Source organism: Pezoporus wallicus, unplaced genomic scaffold (genome assembly GCF_028554395.1).
Source record: "Pezoporus wallicus isolate ANWC-B61680 ecotype Strahan unplaced genomic scaffold, APGP_CSIRO_Pwel_v1 contig_7066, whole genome shotgun sequence".
NCBI lineage: Eukaryota > Metazoa > Chordata > Aves > Psittaciformes > Psittacidae > Pezoporus > Pezoporus wallicus.
The window spans coordinates 388,512-403,975 of NW_026640426.1; the positions used below are offsets into that span (position 1 = coordinate 388,512).

At 38.9% G+C, this 15,464-nt stretch overlaps 1 protein-coding gene across 1 annotated transcript in view; it reads right to left on the bottom strand.

Annotated features, from left to right (window-relative positions):
• Window positions 1–7,177: 7,177 nt before the first annotated feature.
• Window positions 7,178–15,464, bottom strand: part of BEGAIN (brain enriched guanylate kinase associated) — a 161,625-nt gene continuing 153,338 nt past the window's right edge. Inside the window, 2 exon segments of the mRNA XM_057418939.1 lie at window positions 7,178–9,288; window positions 12,458–12,541. Of these exon segments, the coding sequence (XP_057274922.1) occupies window positions 7,912–9,288; window positions 12,458–12,541 (1,461 nt within the window). The 3' untranslated portion in view covers window positions 7,178–7,911.

Consider the following 15,464-nt stretch of genomic DNA (forward strand, 5'->3'; position numbering starts at 1 on the left):
TAAAGATAACAGGAAGGGATTGTACAGGTATATAGCAAATAAAAAACAGACAAGGGAGAATGTAGGCCCCCTCAGGAAGCTCTCGGGAGAACTGGCTACCCTGGATTTGGAGAAGGCTGAGGTTCTGAATGACTTCTTTGCCTCAGTCTTCACTGGCAAAGGCTCTGACCACACCACCCAAGTCTTGGAAGGCAGATGCAGGGACTGTGAGAATGAAGACCTGGCGCCCACTGTAGGAGAGGAACTGGTTCGAGACCATCTTAAAAATCTGAATGTGCACAAGTCCATGGGTCCTGATGAGATCCATCCGCGGGTCCTGAAGGAGCTGGCAAATGAAGTTGCTAAGCCACTGTCCATTGTATTTGAGAAATCATGGCAGTCAGGTGAAGTTCCCAACGACTGGAAAAAGGGAAATATAACCCCCATTTTCAAGAAGGGGAAAATGGATGACCCGGGGAATTACAGACCAGTCAGTCTCACCTCTGTGCCTGCCAAAATCTTGGAGCACATTCTCCTGGAAGGCATGCTAAGGCACATGAAAAACAACAAGGTGCTTGGTGACAGCCAGCATGACTTCACTAAGGGGAAATCCTGCCTGACCAATCTGGTGGCCTTCTATGATGGGGCTACAGAACTGATGGACAGGGGTAGAGCAGTTGATGTCATCTACCTGGACTTGTGCAAAGCATTCGACACTGTCCCACACAACATCCTTGTCTCTAAATTAGAGAGATATCAATTTGATGGACGGACCACTCAGTGGATAAAGAACTGGCTGGATGGCCGCACACGAAGAGTTGTGGTCAATGGCTCAATGTCTGGCTGAGACCAGTAACGAGTGGTGTCCCTCAGGGATCGGTGTTGAGACCGGTCTTGTTCAACATCTTTGTCGCTGACATGGACAGTGGGATTGAGTGCGCCCTCAGCAAGTCTGCTGATGACAGCAAGCTGTGTGGTTCAGTTGATATGCTGGAGGGAAGGAATGCCATCCAGAGGGACCTTGACACACTTGTGAGGTGGGCTGATGCCAACCTCATGAGGTTTAACCATGCCAAGTGCAAGGTCCTACACCTGGGTTGGAGCAATCCCAGGCACAGCTACAGGTTGGTCAGAGAAGAGATTCGGAGCAGCCCTGCGGAGAAGGACTTGGGGGTGTTGGTTGATGAGAAAATGAACATGAGCCGGCTTCAGTGTGTGCTTGCAGCCCAGAAAGCCAACTGTATCCTGGGCTGCATCAAGAGGAGCGTGACCAGCAGGTCAAAGGAGGTGATCCTGCCCCTCTACTCTGCTCTTGTGAGACCTCACCTGGAGTATTGGGTGCAGTTCTGGTGTTCTCAACTTAAAAAGGACATGGAACTCTTGGAACAAGTCCAGAGAAGGACCACGAGGATGATCAGGGGACTGGAGCACCTCCCGTATGAAGATAGGCTGAGGAAGTTGGGGCTGTTCAGCCTGGAGAAGAGAAGGCTGTGTGGAGACCTCATAGCAGCCTTCCAGTATCTGAAGGGGGCTTGTAGGGATGCTGGGGAGGGACTCTTCATTAGGGACTGTAGTGACAGGACAAGGGGTAACAGGTTAAAACTTAAACAGGGGAAGTTTAGGTTGGATATAAGAAGGAAATTCTTTCCTGTTAGGGTGGTGAGGCACTGGAATAGGTTTCCCAGTGAGGCTGTGAATGCTCCATCCCTGGCAGTGTTCAAGGTCAGGTTGGACAAGGCCTTGGGTGAAATGATTTAGCGTAAGGCGTCCCTGCCCATGGCAGGGGTGTTGGAACTAGATGATCTTAAAGTCCTTTCCAACCCTAACGATTCTATGATTCTATGATTAGCATAAATTGCTTATATTCAGGCAAATTCTCATGGCACTTAGTGGATCTGCAGATGATGGTACATCTACAGGTAATGATACAATCACATCACATAGGACTTTGCTCAGCTGATCACTTAAGTACATGATCATCAGGTCACGTTTCTCCTCAAGACTTTATTACTTCATATAGAATGTGCATATAGAGGAATTAAAAGAGACTGCCAAGAGATAATAGTGGCTTTTTAAGGGAGACAGCCCTTGGATCCAAGTGTTATAAAAGATTGTTCACTGAAATTGGAGAATAATTGACTTGAAATTTTCTCAAGCAAGGAGAGAAAAAGTGACATATATTTCCACAGAATAAAAGTGTAAAACCAACAAGTGAAAAGGGCAAGACTGAATGTCAGTGGAAGTGCATTCACTGCGCAAGCAGCAAACCCATTTATTGCATGAGAATTCAAGTTATTCTTTTTAGCTTCAGCTAAACAAAACCTCTCAGTGACTAAGATAGCTTTGCTAACGCAGTCAAAATAAAACACCTAAGAGAAAACAACTTGAGAGAGAAGCTGGAGTGACAGTCTGTTAAAGAATGACTGAATTGTTATGTTGTTTTATAACAACAAGGTTTTTAAAAAAGACATGGAGGAAAGATGGCAAAACCAATGAAAATCTGATAATGTTGATATAAGACCATGTAGACAGGAACTGCCAGGATTTAATGCATACAGATCTGGCTGACAGCCATTGGAAGCTGCTGCTTACACTGAGAACTGTTGTTAGACCCAACTTGTGAAAAGTTGACTTAGCTCTTTTTAGAAAAGTCACACGGATCTCTAAGGCTGGAACTGCTGTATGGTGGTTACAGGCTTAGAAAACCTGCTACTAAGGAGCCTCAGATCTATTGATTTGGGGAGACACTAGAGCCTAACAAACCTGCAACTGAAATTCAGTGCAGGACTTGAAAACAACATAGCTGACAACAAATCCTCAAACTTACCAGTGATGGAAGAAGAATGCAAAACAAACCTACAGGGCTCAGGTCTCTCATGAGCAAACCCAAAGGTCTTTGAGGACATCCAGGTGTTACTGTGTAAGTGCTGAAGAAATTCTAGGCAACACTGAAGGGAAGTATATAAAAATAATTGCTTTTCAAATGCACTGATTTCCAGGAGAAAAGCTCCCATTCTAGAAACACGGTGGGGCATTCTTTGCATCAAAATGCAAATCTTTAGATTTGGCTATATGAAAATGCATTTTGTTTGAGTAAGGCTTTTCTTAAGGGTGTCTCTGACCAACTACCTACGTTTATTGAGAATTTTAGTGCTGGGAGCATCACTCACACAGTTGCTGTAGTCTGCATAGACCTCTCCTTTTCTTTTACTGCTTTATGTACAGTGGATTTGAACAACTCAGTGTTCGTATGAAAATATTCTGGTTTTCAGCAATAGAAAGGTGAGGAGTGTGTTTCTTGAAAAGAATTAGAAAGAGCTGAGCTAGAGACCTGAAGGGAGTAACTTTCAGGGAAAAACTGATAGGACTACATCTGCACAATTTAAGCACTATTTAAGGGGAGATAATATCCTGTAAGGATTACAAGGTTGTAAACATGAATGGTGAATAAGAATTCTCTAAGAAAGACCAAAGGATGTCAATTAGTATTTTAAAATTCAACAGGGGAAAATTAATCTAAGTAACTATATAATCATGTTCTCTGATAGATGTTGGAGTGGAAATTCTTTTTAATTAAAAGTGCTGGAGGGGGAAAGGATTAATTTGATAAATGTTTTAGTTTGTGAGAAGAAGTTAGAAACTGTTGAATTGAAAACTACCTATTTTGTGGCTTGTCATGATCTAAACCCAGAAATATAGCTATTTCTAGATGTCTAAAAAGTTTAAAAGAAAGTCATATGTGTTATTTAAAATCATTGAGATTTTTTGCTTTTTTTTATTTTTTAGTCTTAATTTGGAGTGATAAAAACTATTTTCACATCTCAAAAACCACATTTACTTTTCATGGTTTGATAATACTTATTCACCTATGTTCCTAGTGAATCGTATCCTATTTCCCTGGTATCCCTTTTGTATTCTTATCTATTTTATTATATGATCTTATGTGCTTCACTCTGATCACTTTGTTTTTCCCTGATCAATGTTCTGTGTCATGTACATTTTGCTTTCAGTTTTCATTCATTAAAATGACATTTCTCATCTTCTGCTTCACCGCACTGTTGAGGACTTGCCACTTCTTTTCCTCACCCTTTCTATTCTTACTCATGGAAAGTGAAATAATTAATCAAAGCAAAAATCCTGCTATAGGTACCTATAGACCCTCCATACAGAATTTGACTACTTCAGACATTACTTGGAAAATTGAAGTTTTGTAGCAACATGGAGCTATCTTGGCATTTTTATAATTCTTAAGAGAAAATTGAACATTTATGTCCTTGGGAAAATCTATTTCAAGGTAAATTATTAGAAACTAGAATGGAGAGGTCTACGACACTTTTCTTTGGTTGAAGATCTGTGTTTTGTGTTTCTGGAGACATTTGTCATTAAACAAACATAAGAGTAGGGTCAAGTTCATCAAACCATGCCTGCTTGAATGAAAAATTGAAGTAAGCTGTTCTGAGGACAATGTTTTAAGTGCTTCTCTCCATCAGAAATGTCCTACAGAAAGACAGTGCTCTGAGGAACACTGTGGCAGAGGTCTACCATCCCTTTCATCTGGGTCAGTGTATCTTCTCCCTCTGAACAAGATGTTGCTGATTTGCTCTCCCATCTGCTGCTTTGTCTATTTTTGATGATGTTCAATGTCCCAAAACCTCAGTGACAATTTAATCTGTACTTGGCACCAGCAGGTTCTCTGATGGCACAACAGAGCCCTCCAAAAGTTTGCACAGCGGTGAGTTTTGAGAGACCAAGTGAAGGCAAGTGGGTAGTTGGTTTTAAATATCTCCAATTACATACTCCAAAAATCTTCTCTATGGCAGGATTTTTGGGATGATTTTCTCACAGTATGAAAACTGAGGGTAAGCACAAAACTAAGACACCACCACAAAGAAAACATAAAGCTACTGCGCAAACACCTAGTGCCGTTCTAGCCTCGTGCCTCAGGTCTTTCTCTGTGGTTATCTCAAGAAATCTAAACTGAATGCACCGAAAAAATAGATAGAAAATCCTTTATTATAATCTTTCCAAGCTCTTTCTCTTTGGGAAAATTAAACCAAGCCATAGTTAAACCCATAAACCTGAGAAAATTTAGATAATTTAATCTTTTTTTCTCACATTCATAGAAAATTTGCAAACTTTCTGTCAGTTTTTCTAAATAAGGAAAAATTAAAATTAACACATTAAAGCTGAAGAGCTTTTCCAGCCATTTTGATCGATTCAGATGAAATTCATTGCAGGGTTACATATTGTTCTCTAACAGAATTCATTATAGAAAAATGTTACAAGGTTATAGGCTATTTTACAAGGAAAACCCAGTATTAATTGGCTGAAAAGACTGATTTCAATCAACATATTAGTGCACATGGACTGGGAAAAAGCATCAAGTGAAGCATAGAAGCAGACTTTGAAACTGCAGCAGTATAAAAGAATATAATAGAACAGGGTATTAAATGGTCAGACATAATATCTAGCAGAAACTTAGGTTTGTGTAATTGCCAAAATAGCAGTTTAGTCTCAAATATGAATGGTATTATAAAAGAATTAGTCTGATACTGCGTTCCAGTTCATAAATATCACTATTTACTCTTCCATAGCTTACATATTTTCTTAGGTGAGATAACAGTTAATTTTCACCTCTTGCATACAAATCCTTCTATTTGTTGACCACAGAAATTAATGTCTTGCCTTAGACATTGTCTAAGTTTTATATACCTGAATGAATCAGCAGTGAAGGTATTTTATATGTTTTCTATCTTAGCATTCCAAAGGTGAAAATATAGCTTTTCTGGATCTCGAGGTCTATTTACTGCCTGTCAGATTCTGCCATGAGAAGCAGCTGGCATTTAGAAGCTTTATTCTATGTGTTTTTTTTATGGATTTCGTGGAATTAACCTGTGGCATGACTTGCCACTCATACTCACTGTGAGCAAGTATGGAAGCATAAAAGCACAAGGTGTGTTACAGCTTTTGTCTTGAAATAAGCCTTGCTTTAGAGTTATGTTGTTCCTTACGTGGGTGATACTATTATCTACCATTATTCTTCACAATGTGGCTACAGATCTCGAAGGAACTCTACAGACTCAATGCCAGATCTTCCAAACAGCACAGTAAGTACTTGCACACATCAATAATAGTCAAATCTTTATGTTATCCATGAAGACTACAGAGAGCTATGGGAATTAATAATGCCAGATGCACTGATTCCGTGGCCTCGTAATTTAATATACTTATGTAGGAAACTAGTATTTCTATAGTCCTGGTTCAGTTTTTATAAATAACTGAAAGCAGTTATTTGCCAGGTAACTGCTTTCAGAGAATCCACAGAAAACATATATTTTCTTAACAGGCATTGAATGGTAGGCCATTAATTTTGCTTTATAAGGAACTAGTTTAGACTTCCACAGTGATATCACTGATTGCTACCACAGATTGCACTAAGTAAGGTCTTATACATGAGCTGGTGAGAGTCAATATTTCAAATACAGGATATGTGTTCCATGAATACAAAAGAATTGTTAAACATTTATTTCTGTAGTCTGCCTCTTACCAAACAGCAATACTAAAGCCAGGAAGGAAATCCACATGATTTCCCTTTTTCTCTTTTTTGTTTTTCTCCTCTTCTCCTTTTGCTTTTTCCCTCCTGCTACTGTCCAAGTTGTACACTCCTTAATGGTGAACTGGTGAAAAACAAAACTTGATGGAGGAAATGCAAAATGTACAGGTAAAGCTATGGCTTCTCAGAGCTAGGGGTGGAATTCCCATATGCTGCAGAAGGTCAGACTTTCCTTAAGATTTAGAAAAATTCTTTTGTTTGAAATACCAAGCTATATAGGAAAAAGAGCAGCTGTGGAACTTAACAGTCCTAAAGACATAAAAGATTGTGTTGAGTATGTGTGTAATAGAGGAGGTACTGAAGTCAAAAGTTTTCAAGTAGTTTTCAATTTTCTTTTCAGTGTGCAGAGCCTTGCTCAGTGAACAAGCTTGTTGATAAACAGTTTTCCTTGTTTACTTTTCACAGGCTGATGAGAAGCTGTCCTTCCGCACCCAGACTAAGAACTAGTTCTCTGGAGCTTACAGAGAAAGGGCAGTCTGAACCAGGAGCCTCACTCATTAAGTTTCGCTGGATTGATGCCAACCAGAGCAATCCCATGTTTTATTGTCCAGGATATATTTTAAGGAAGGGAAATATACCCCAAAATATCTCCACTGGTGTCTTTTATTAAGTAATGCAAAATACAGTATTAATTATGACACTGCATGCATTTTAGACAATATAAATGCAAGCCTACAGAAAGTGTGACAAAGAAACCCTCAATTACTTTTGAGGTAGTATACAAGGAAAAATAGGAAAGCAGAAACACAGTGGATTGAAAGAAGAAAATATTAGTATCACTTTGTGCATACATTAGTCACTCATAAATACATTTGTATGAAATAACTTAAGATACAATTCCATTCTTGTTAAAAAATATACTTCTTCAAATTCACCATCTTTGTTTGCTTTGTTTTCGCATGACATTTTGTGGTATTTTATCAAGTGGATTTGTTTTTTATCACTGCTGTCATGATTTTACCCTTTTCCTCCTAGAGTTCAGGCACGGATGGCCTCATGCACAAAAATAAATAAGAAACCTGCTTGAAGGGAAAAGAATTCTGCTCAAATAGCTTAGCATAGTCTAATAAATACCATTTTGTTTATAAAAATATTTCAGGTTTATAAAAGAGGGAAGGGGGCAGTCTCCCATGTGGAAAGGATGTTAAGTGAAAAGTGCTGTATAACATTTTTTAAGAGATTTTGTTTTAAACATATAGTACCATTATGAATATATATTTTATAATAATCCTGTTTCTTAGAACCTTATCGTTCATTAGAAGTATCGAATGCTCTTTGCTTCCTTTTGCTTGTTGTCTTATTGCCGATTTGGAAGACACTTAGTTCAGAAGGGTTCCGTATAATTGTGCTTTTGTAAGGCTGTCCTTCCGAGTCAAACCAGTACTCCCAGTCCGCTGAAACTGCTGCTGCTTGCTGTGAATACCCGAATGGCTCCCTTGCTCCATGGAAGACTGGTGGATTTCTGAAGCCTCCACTGAACTCTGATTGAGGGATTCTGCTGAGCTGTTGGGGCTCACATCCACATATTCTCTTTTAAGTACTGGGCTATTTTCAATGTTTTTGCTACTGCATAACTGGACGGTGATCCTTTCATTTTTTTGGTCTCTTGATTCTTTTGTTTTGTAAGTGGGCAATTTGTCCTGTTTACAGCTAGTGCTGATGTCAATATTTAGGCCACTCTCTGCTCTCAGGAAACAAGAATCCACAAGTCTGCTTTGGCAGATATCATCTCCCTCTGAGCAGCTATCTGCTTTATAACTAGCATAGATGGGGCTTGTTCGACTGTCTCCTTTCTTAATAGGGCTGCTGTAGTACTGCTCGGAAAAACTACAGGGTGACAGCCTGTCTGTGTTCCTGTAAGAGTATGCACCAATGTCTTCCACGCTCAACTGCCTCCATCGCCCAGGCAAATCCTCTTCTGAAAGGTGGGTGTTCCTGCACTCATTCCTCATTTTCTGATTCGCTAAAGCCTGCTGTGGTGTTATGGCTGAGAAATGAAAAGGTTCGTTTGCATATGGAGGCAGAGTCCTAGTAAAAGTGGGTGAGTTCTCATTGTCGTCAGTGGCAAGCTCCATGTGCTGTGCAGGTTTGGACTTGGCAAACCTAGGACTTCCCTGCTGTTCGTAACCTGCAGATGACTTTCTTTCAAATAGTTCGTCTCGGTTGCTCATGTAGATTGCTTGCTGAGAGGCAGTCAGTGTGTTAGCTTGGGCATTCTCCTTCTCCTCAGATGTGACGCTGAAGCTGGAATAGGAACTGGAGGTCGGCAGAGAGGTAATGTACTCTGGGAAGGCTTCATGAGAGAAGCTGGAATGGAAACCGTCTTCCTCAACAGTGCTGTCTGTGGAGTTCTGGGACCGCAGGAGCCCCATGTCTTTCACTTGTGTGTCCACACTCTGCCTTCTCTCCCTCCTCCGCTCCTCAGGGCAGTAAAGGGCAGTGTCACTGCAGTAAATGTCTGACTTGTACTGGGGTCGTTGTCCGAGTTTTCCATCAGAGTCCTGAAAACTGAGATCCCTTGTGGATGGGCTTGATAAGTGTGAAGACAAGCAGTTTGGATCTGGTTTTTCCAGTACTTTGGCAATGACACAAGTGGGTATGGAATCAGCGTAAGATGGGTGACACAAGGGGACAGAAAGGCTACACCCATGTTTTTCCAGATGGATGCTGACTCTTTCCTGAAAGTCAGATGGCAACTGTAACATAAAAAGATGGCAAAGGGGAAAGGAGAATAGGGTACATGTCAGTACTGGTGTCTGCTTGGGCTAATACAACATGGATAGATGAGTGCTCTTTATAAGATTACATAGCTCACGATATGTGGTTCTTTGACTAATGTGATGGCCATAATCTTTGTGCATTTCTGAAAACAAACATGATCAAATGACTTTCATTTATTTACTTAACATTTGGAAATATTCATCTGCTTCCCCTCTGAAAGGTTTCATTTCAAATTAATTCAGGTTGGATAGAAAAGATACGAAGAATGTGAAAAACAGGCTTAAAAAGGCAGGTAGAGAACTGCAGCCTATACCAACACTTTCCAGAGAGTGTGCATGGGTGTGATTTGCATTTGAATGTGGAGGTACAGAGGTCTCTGCTTGCAAGAGGAAACACAAGAAGAGATCAGGTGTATTCTATTTTTCTTTTGCCTTTCTTTGAGCTCATCTTGCCTCCAACCCAGTGCCAAATTTGCTGCTGCACTCCAGCATCACATTTGATAAACAATGCTGTTTGAAGAGGTAGGAAAGTTGGTTTCTCTGACACTTAAAACAGTGGTACTTGCTGCTATGACAGCAGCTGGGAAGAAGAAAATCAGACGAGTTTCCTTGCCCCAGCAGTTGGATATGGGCTTGTCAGATCAACAAATCACATAAGCCTCAACATGTACCCATCTTCCAGCAGATGCTAGCTGACTGCTTTTCTGGTTTCTTTACTACACTGACAAAAATAAGAGCTAAGGCCTGAATTTACATTATGGTTCCTGTGATGGAGTAGTCAGAATTAATCAATGTCTGCTATGCATCAGAAATTATATAGTTTTTGCAGAAAGTCATGATCAGCTCTGTGGACAGCAGTTCCACCTGCCATTCTGTCATATAGACCAGAAGAGACATTCCTTGCTGTGGCTTGAAAGTCTGGTAGCTAATGTCTATGCAGGTATCACAAGCCATTTTTTATCTGCCTTGCTCATTTCAGATCTCTATCAATGATCAGACAGGGATATAAGAGACAGCTGCATGACGTTTGTCACTTAGTTTTTCCTGCTGGAAATCAGAACTCATATTTAGATTAAGTTTTGAGTTTGTGACTGTGATAGCTCCCTTGAAATCCATGTTGATTTGCACCACTTAGGAATTTCATCCTTGAATGCCTGGCTAAATTTTTAATGACTCAGCACTTTATTATTTTAAGTAGTTCCTCTACCAAGTAATCAGTGGTTATCCTTCTAGCCCTAAGGATCTCACTCCCTCCTTTACTTTGTTTCTCTAGGGGAGTCAACCCTAAAAATGCTGAAGTCATCCCCCTCCCCTCTACTTTAGGCAAGAGAAATTTAAGCTGCCTATTCCTTGTAACCATCTTACATGGTATAGATATACAAGATATAGAGCTCCTCTTTTAGCTTCACTGGAAAGATTTTGAAGTTGGTTTAATCCCCAAAAGTCAATGTATTCAAAATATGGCATGTTGTGAAATGGCATTCTTGTTAATGTGGAGTAGGATGAGTGTTTTTTCAACCAACAGGCCTTCCAGGATTTTCAATTAATCATTACGTTTTTAATTGGCTCATGTCTTCCATTGGAAATAAAGAGTATGATATTGCCAATCTGCTGGCAGACAGTGATATTAGTTAGGGCAAGTACAGCTGCAACAAAGATTGAATAAACAGGTTATAAAATAGGGCTACTCTAAATTGCCACAGAAATGAGGCAAAGAAATACAGTTCATTTAACATAAGACTGCTATATGGGGCATCTATTATTTTAGTATCCTGTAATACCACTGTTTGATCTATTTTATATATGCTATTTAGACTATGAAATGCATTAAGAAAAAGAACATTTTCTGGGCATTGCACTGGAAACTGGAATTACTAAAATGACATTGCTGTCTCATTATTATATTGTACTATAGTTTAGGCTTCTGGGTTATATACAATACTTTGTCAGGCAATATTCAAATTTGTAAGGAATTTATTGTCTGTGATGGTATATTCACACTTACTAAATTAATAAATACATGGATTTATGAGTGAAGACTTTGCCTATTTAATCAAGTGTATGACAGTCTGGGAAATTGTTGAGAGATCCCACATTTGTGATAGTTTTCTGCAAGTGAATCACTAAGTACTTTTAAGGTCCTAATTCTTGCTAACAAGTAGTGTGCTTTCAATGTGAGCAATGATAATTTCTGGGTATGAATTGCTAAGAGAAGTCAGTAACTGGGAAAAAATAACAGAACCAAGATAATGGTTAATTTGGAAGTTCAGTCTCCATTCCAGAAAATCACTGCCCATTTGATGGAAGAGTCTTGCCGTATCTTTATTTACCAGGGTTGTTTAGTGCTCTGAAGCCATCTACTGCCTTAGAAATGGTTTATACATTCCACATTCAATTTTGCATCATTCCATTGCAGAACTGCACAAGGGAGACCATTTGAAGAGACATTAACCTGGTGGGACCTTGTGACCTTCATCAAAGCAATGTACATGAGGGAGGTGCTATTGCTTTGTGTAGGGCCTGCATCCCCAAAGATAGCCTTCATCACTAAGAGAATATTTACCTCCCCTTTAAAGAGTGTTTCTCAAGCCTAGTTTCCTTGGAAGCAACTAATTAAAGTTTACACCTTGGAAATCAATCATTCAGTGCTCTGGTTGCTTTAGAAAAAGATATTTGTTCTGTCAGTCCATTTTAAAATTCAGGTTTAGAAATTAGCTGGACTGGAAAATAGCCTCAGGAGGAAAATTGGTAGTATCAGAATCTCTGATGCTGGTAGCATGTCATTTCCCTGCTCTCACGTCCCAGTTTCCCCCCAGCATTTTGCATTCCAGATTTCTCAGCACTTTGGTTTTGCTAAAGCCTTTATTTTTCATGTGATCAGTGCAGGCCCTTTCTACTGGATAGCAGAGGTTTTGGGGAAGAGAGTACCTCCAAGTTCCATCGCTGCCTGTGATTTCATCAGCACCTCCCTCAGCTGCACTGAATACCAGGAGGTGCACAAGCCCTCCTGTTGCTTAAAGAGGGTGGGGGTTGTGGAAAGCAAAGCCTTAAGGGCAAACAAGTTCTGGAATTGACACATATAAAATAACCTGTTTTCCATAAAATATTTATTTCTTTGAATATTCACCAAGGTCAGTCACATTACCTCTGAAAGCTTATGTGCCCTGTCGTAATTCTTGCTGCACTGGAGCAACTGAGCAGCTAAATTGCAGTCCTTCCTATAGAGCTCCTAGAAAAACAAAAAATAGCCTGTTTTTTAAAGTTTGCAAATAGCTTGTGGCTTTCAGTTTTCTTCCATGCCTGCACAATCTTTTAAAAATTGACTTGGGGGAAAATTTGGAGCATAGTTTAACTTTTACATGCATTAAGATTCCTTGTTTCTTGCATGGTCCTGAAACGTTTGTTCCTTTGCTCCTGAGAGCTGATAAAATCACTAAAAAGAAAAATTTGAGAACTATTACTACAGAACAGTAATCTGCATTTCAAAAGATGGATACTTACCATTAGGAGCTGGACTTTATACTGTTAGCATGCATAGCGCTATGAAAGCTAAAATAAATATGATCTTTTAAGTAAAAAGAAAATTTAAGAACAGACATTTTTTACTATTATCCAGATTAGATGCTACTAAGATGCTACTTTAGAAAATGCTTAAATAATCTTATGAGACTGTGGGAGAAATTTATTGCAGAAATAGACACTATATTGTTTTCTAAAAGAAGGCCTTTGTCTCTTTGTGAAACTTCCTTGCTGGTTCCTGACTCCTTCCATGTCTTGCAGAACAGAGCTATACAATTATATTAAATCTCACTGCAAATATTTGAGCTGCAGAACAGGATATTTTTTACTGGCTAAGAAATTACCATGAGAATTCCACACAGGGAAAAAGGAAATTTAAGCAAGCTGCTTATATTATTTTTGTATTGAATAGCTCCCACAGCCTTTTTAATGGGTAAGTTCACTACATAGACTTGCTCTTCATCTGATTTTAATGGCTGTGTAAGTGTATTTTTCAACAGCATCTTTGGGTTCCGGGAGGTAAGAGTTGTATGTTGCTTTCCCTGATCTAGGTGCCATTACAAAAATGTTGGCTTCAGGAGTTGATTTTATAGGTGAGCATAAATAGAGAAAGGATAATGGTAGTATGGACACTAGGCCATGTTAATCTGTGAAAATCAGAAAATGTTTATAGAGAAAAGGTGTTGAATATTGAAACAATTTAACTATTTAATTTTTCTATGGAATTAATGTTATGATTTTATCATATGCAGAAGTTTTCTATGAAAAGTAAAGGTAAAAATTCTCTCTGCTTTGAAATCCCATTTTAAAAGTATTCTGTAATATCAGGTGCAACAAAGATGTTCCTGGGAGTCTGTGAAGCATGGGGTTTGTAAATGCAGTTTTCCTATGACCATTAGTTCATTATATCTTCATATTCAATGGTCTGTAGATACTCTTGGTTTTTATTAGTTTTTTTTTTTTTGTGTCTAGGTATGCCTACATACACAACACTTCCTTCTTAAATGTGCTGGGGAGATGCATTCATTTATGTAGGTCTTAGATTGTATATTAGCAGACACTCTTTTTATTCCTGAAAAATTTCTGGTTTTATTCCTGTTTTTATTCCTGTGAAGCAGCAAACAGTAGGAATCCAAGAATTCAATTTAGAAGCAAAATACGTTGTGTGCACATGTGATCCTGTGCACATTAAATGCATAATGCCGTGCAATGTATAACAGACAAGAACTCCAGGTCCCCTATGGCATTAGTAGGCACACAAAAATGAAATCACTCCAAAATCAAATCCTTTCTTCAAAAGCTGTGTGCCTCTGTTTCTGTGAAATGGTTGTCATGGAGAGTACAAAAAAGCATTTCTGACACTTTATTTTTAGGAGCTTTAAAAATTACTACAGAAAAATGACATGTGAGTTAAAAGTGCCACGTGTACTTTGTTCTCCGTATGCTGGTACATTAGACTGGAGTGACTCTGTCCTTTATAGTTTACCTGAATGGTAACAAGCCACATATGTGGCAGCTAGAACAGTAATTGGCAATTAATGCCAAAAATGTTTCCCATAATCTAAAAGATGTATTTGCATCAAAAGCATAATTTTACATATCTGTCAGAAGAATAAGGAGTAACATAATTGAAGGAAGAAATACTGGCAAGACAAAAAGATGTTCTCTTCATGTAGGATTCTTCAGTTTAACACCAACTCTACTTATTAGGTATAATCTTAATAGTTCGTTTCATAGTTCTTTATTTTAAAATTTGGACTTTATCCTTTACTTTCATTTGTGATGCTGCATAACTAAGGGCAGAATTTTGTCTGTGAATCAACCTCAAGTATAAAAAAATGGTACTGTTCTTTGAGGCTTTTGAATCAGTGTAAGCTGCCTTTTAAAAGCCATGAATATTGAAAACTCTTCTTCAAATTGGGCCCAAACCTGACCCCATGAAGTAGTGTAAATGCATGCATACTTACTGGGAGAGTTTTACATTATTCTTCCCCCTCTATTTTAAATCTCAAATAACTCCACTGATTTCAGCTGAGTTCCTCTGGATGTATATCTGTGCTTATAAAATCTAAATGTAGCCCATTGCATTTACCACATTCCATTAGTTACAGCTATTAGATTTATAAAGTAACTGTTGTTTCAACACAATTTCTGTCAAAGTAAAGGATCAGATTGTGAACTCTTTGTTTCCGTTGGAAAGCTATTAATTCCATAGGCACAATTCACATCAAGAGGCATATTAATACGATCAAATGCTCCCTGGTATGATTAAAAGTTCATATGAAATATGGGAAGTTTTAATGTAAGATACTGAAAAATAAGCGCTAACAGAAACATGTCTTCTGTAGATGAATTTTTTATTAAGAGTCTAAGGAATGGCATAATAATGAACTAAATGCCTGCAATCTTCCTTTCTTTGTGGCCTTTCTTGCCCCGGAAGGATTTTATGATCTTGCCAGCTGCAGTGTGCATGCCAGTTTTCAGCAGTGTTTAATGAGATGCAGGGTGACAATTGCAAGAGACGTTCCCTTTTTCATTCCACACAGAGACAAGTGAAATGTCACACATGAACCACAGCTGGGGAAAACCTGACTCCCTCTCCTTCCAATAATCTGAGCAACTAGGTTGGTTCA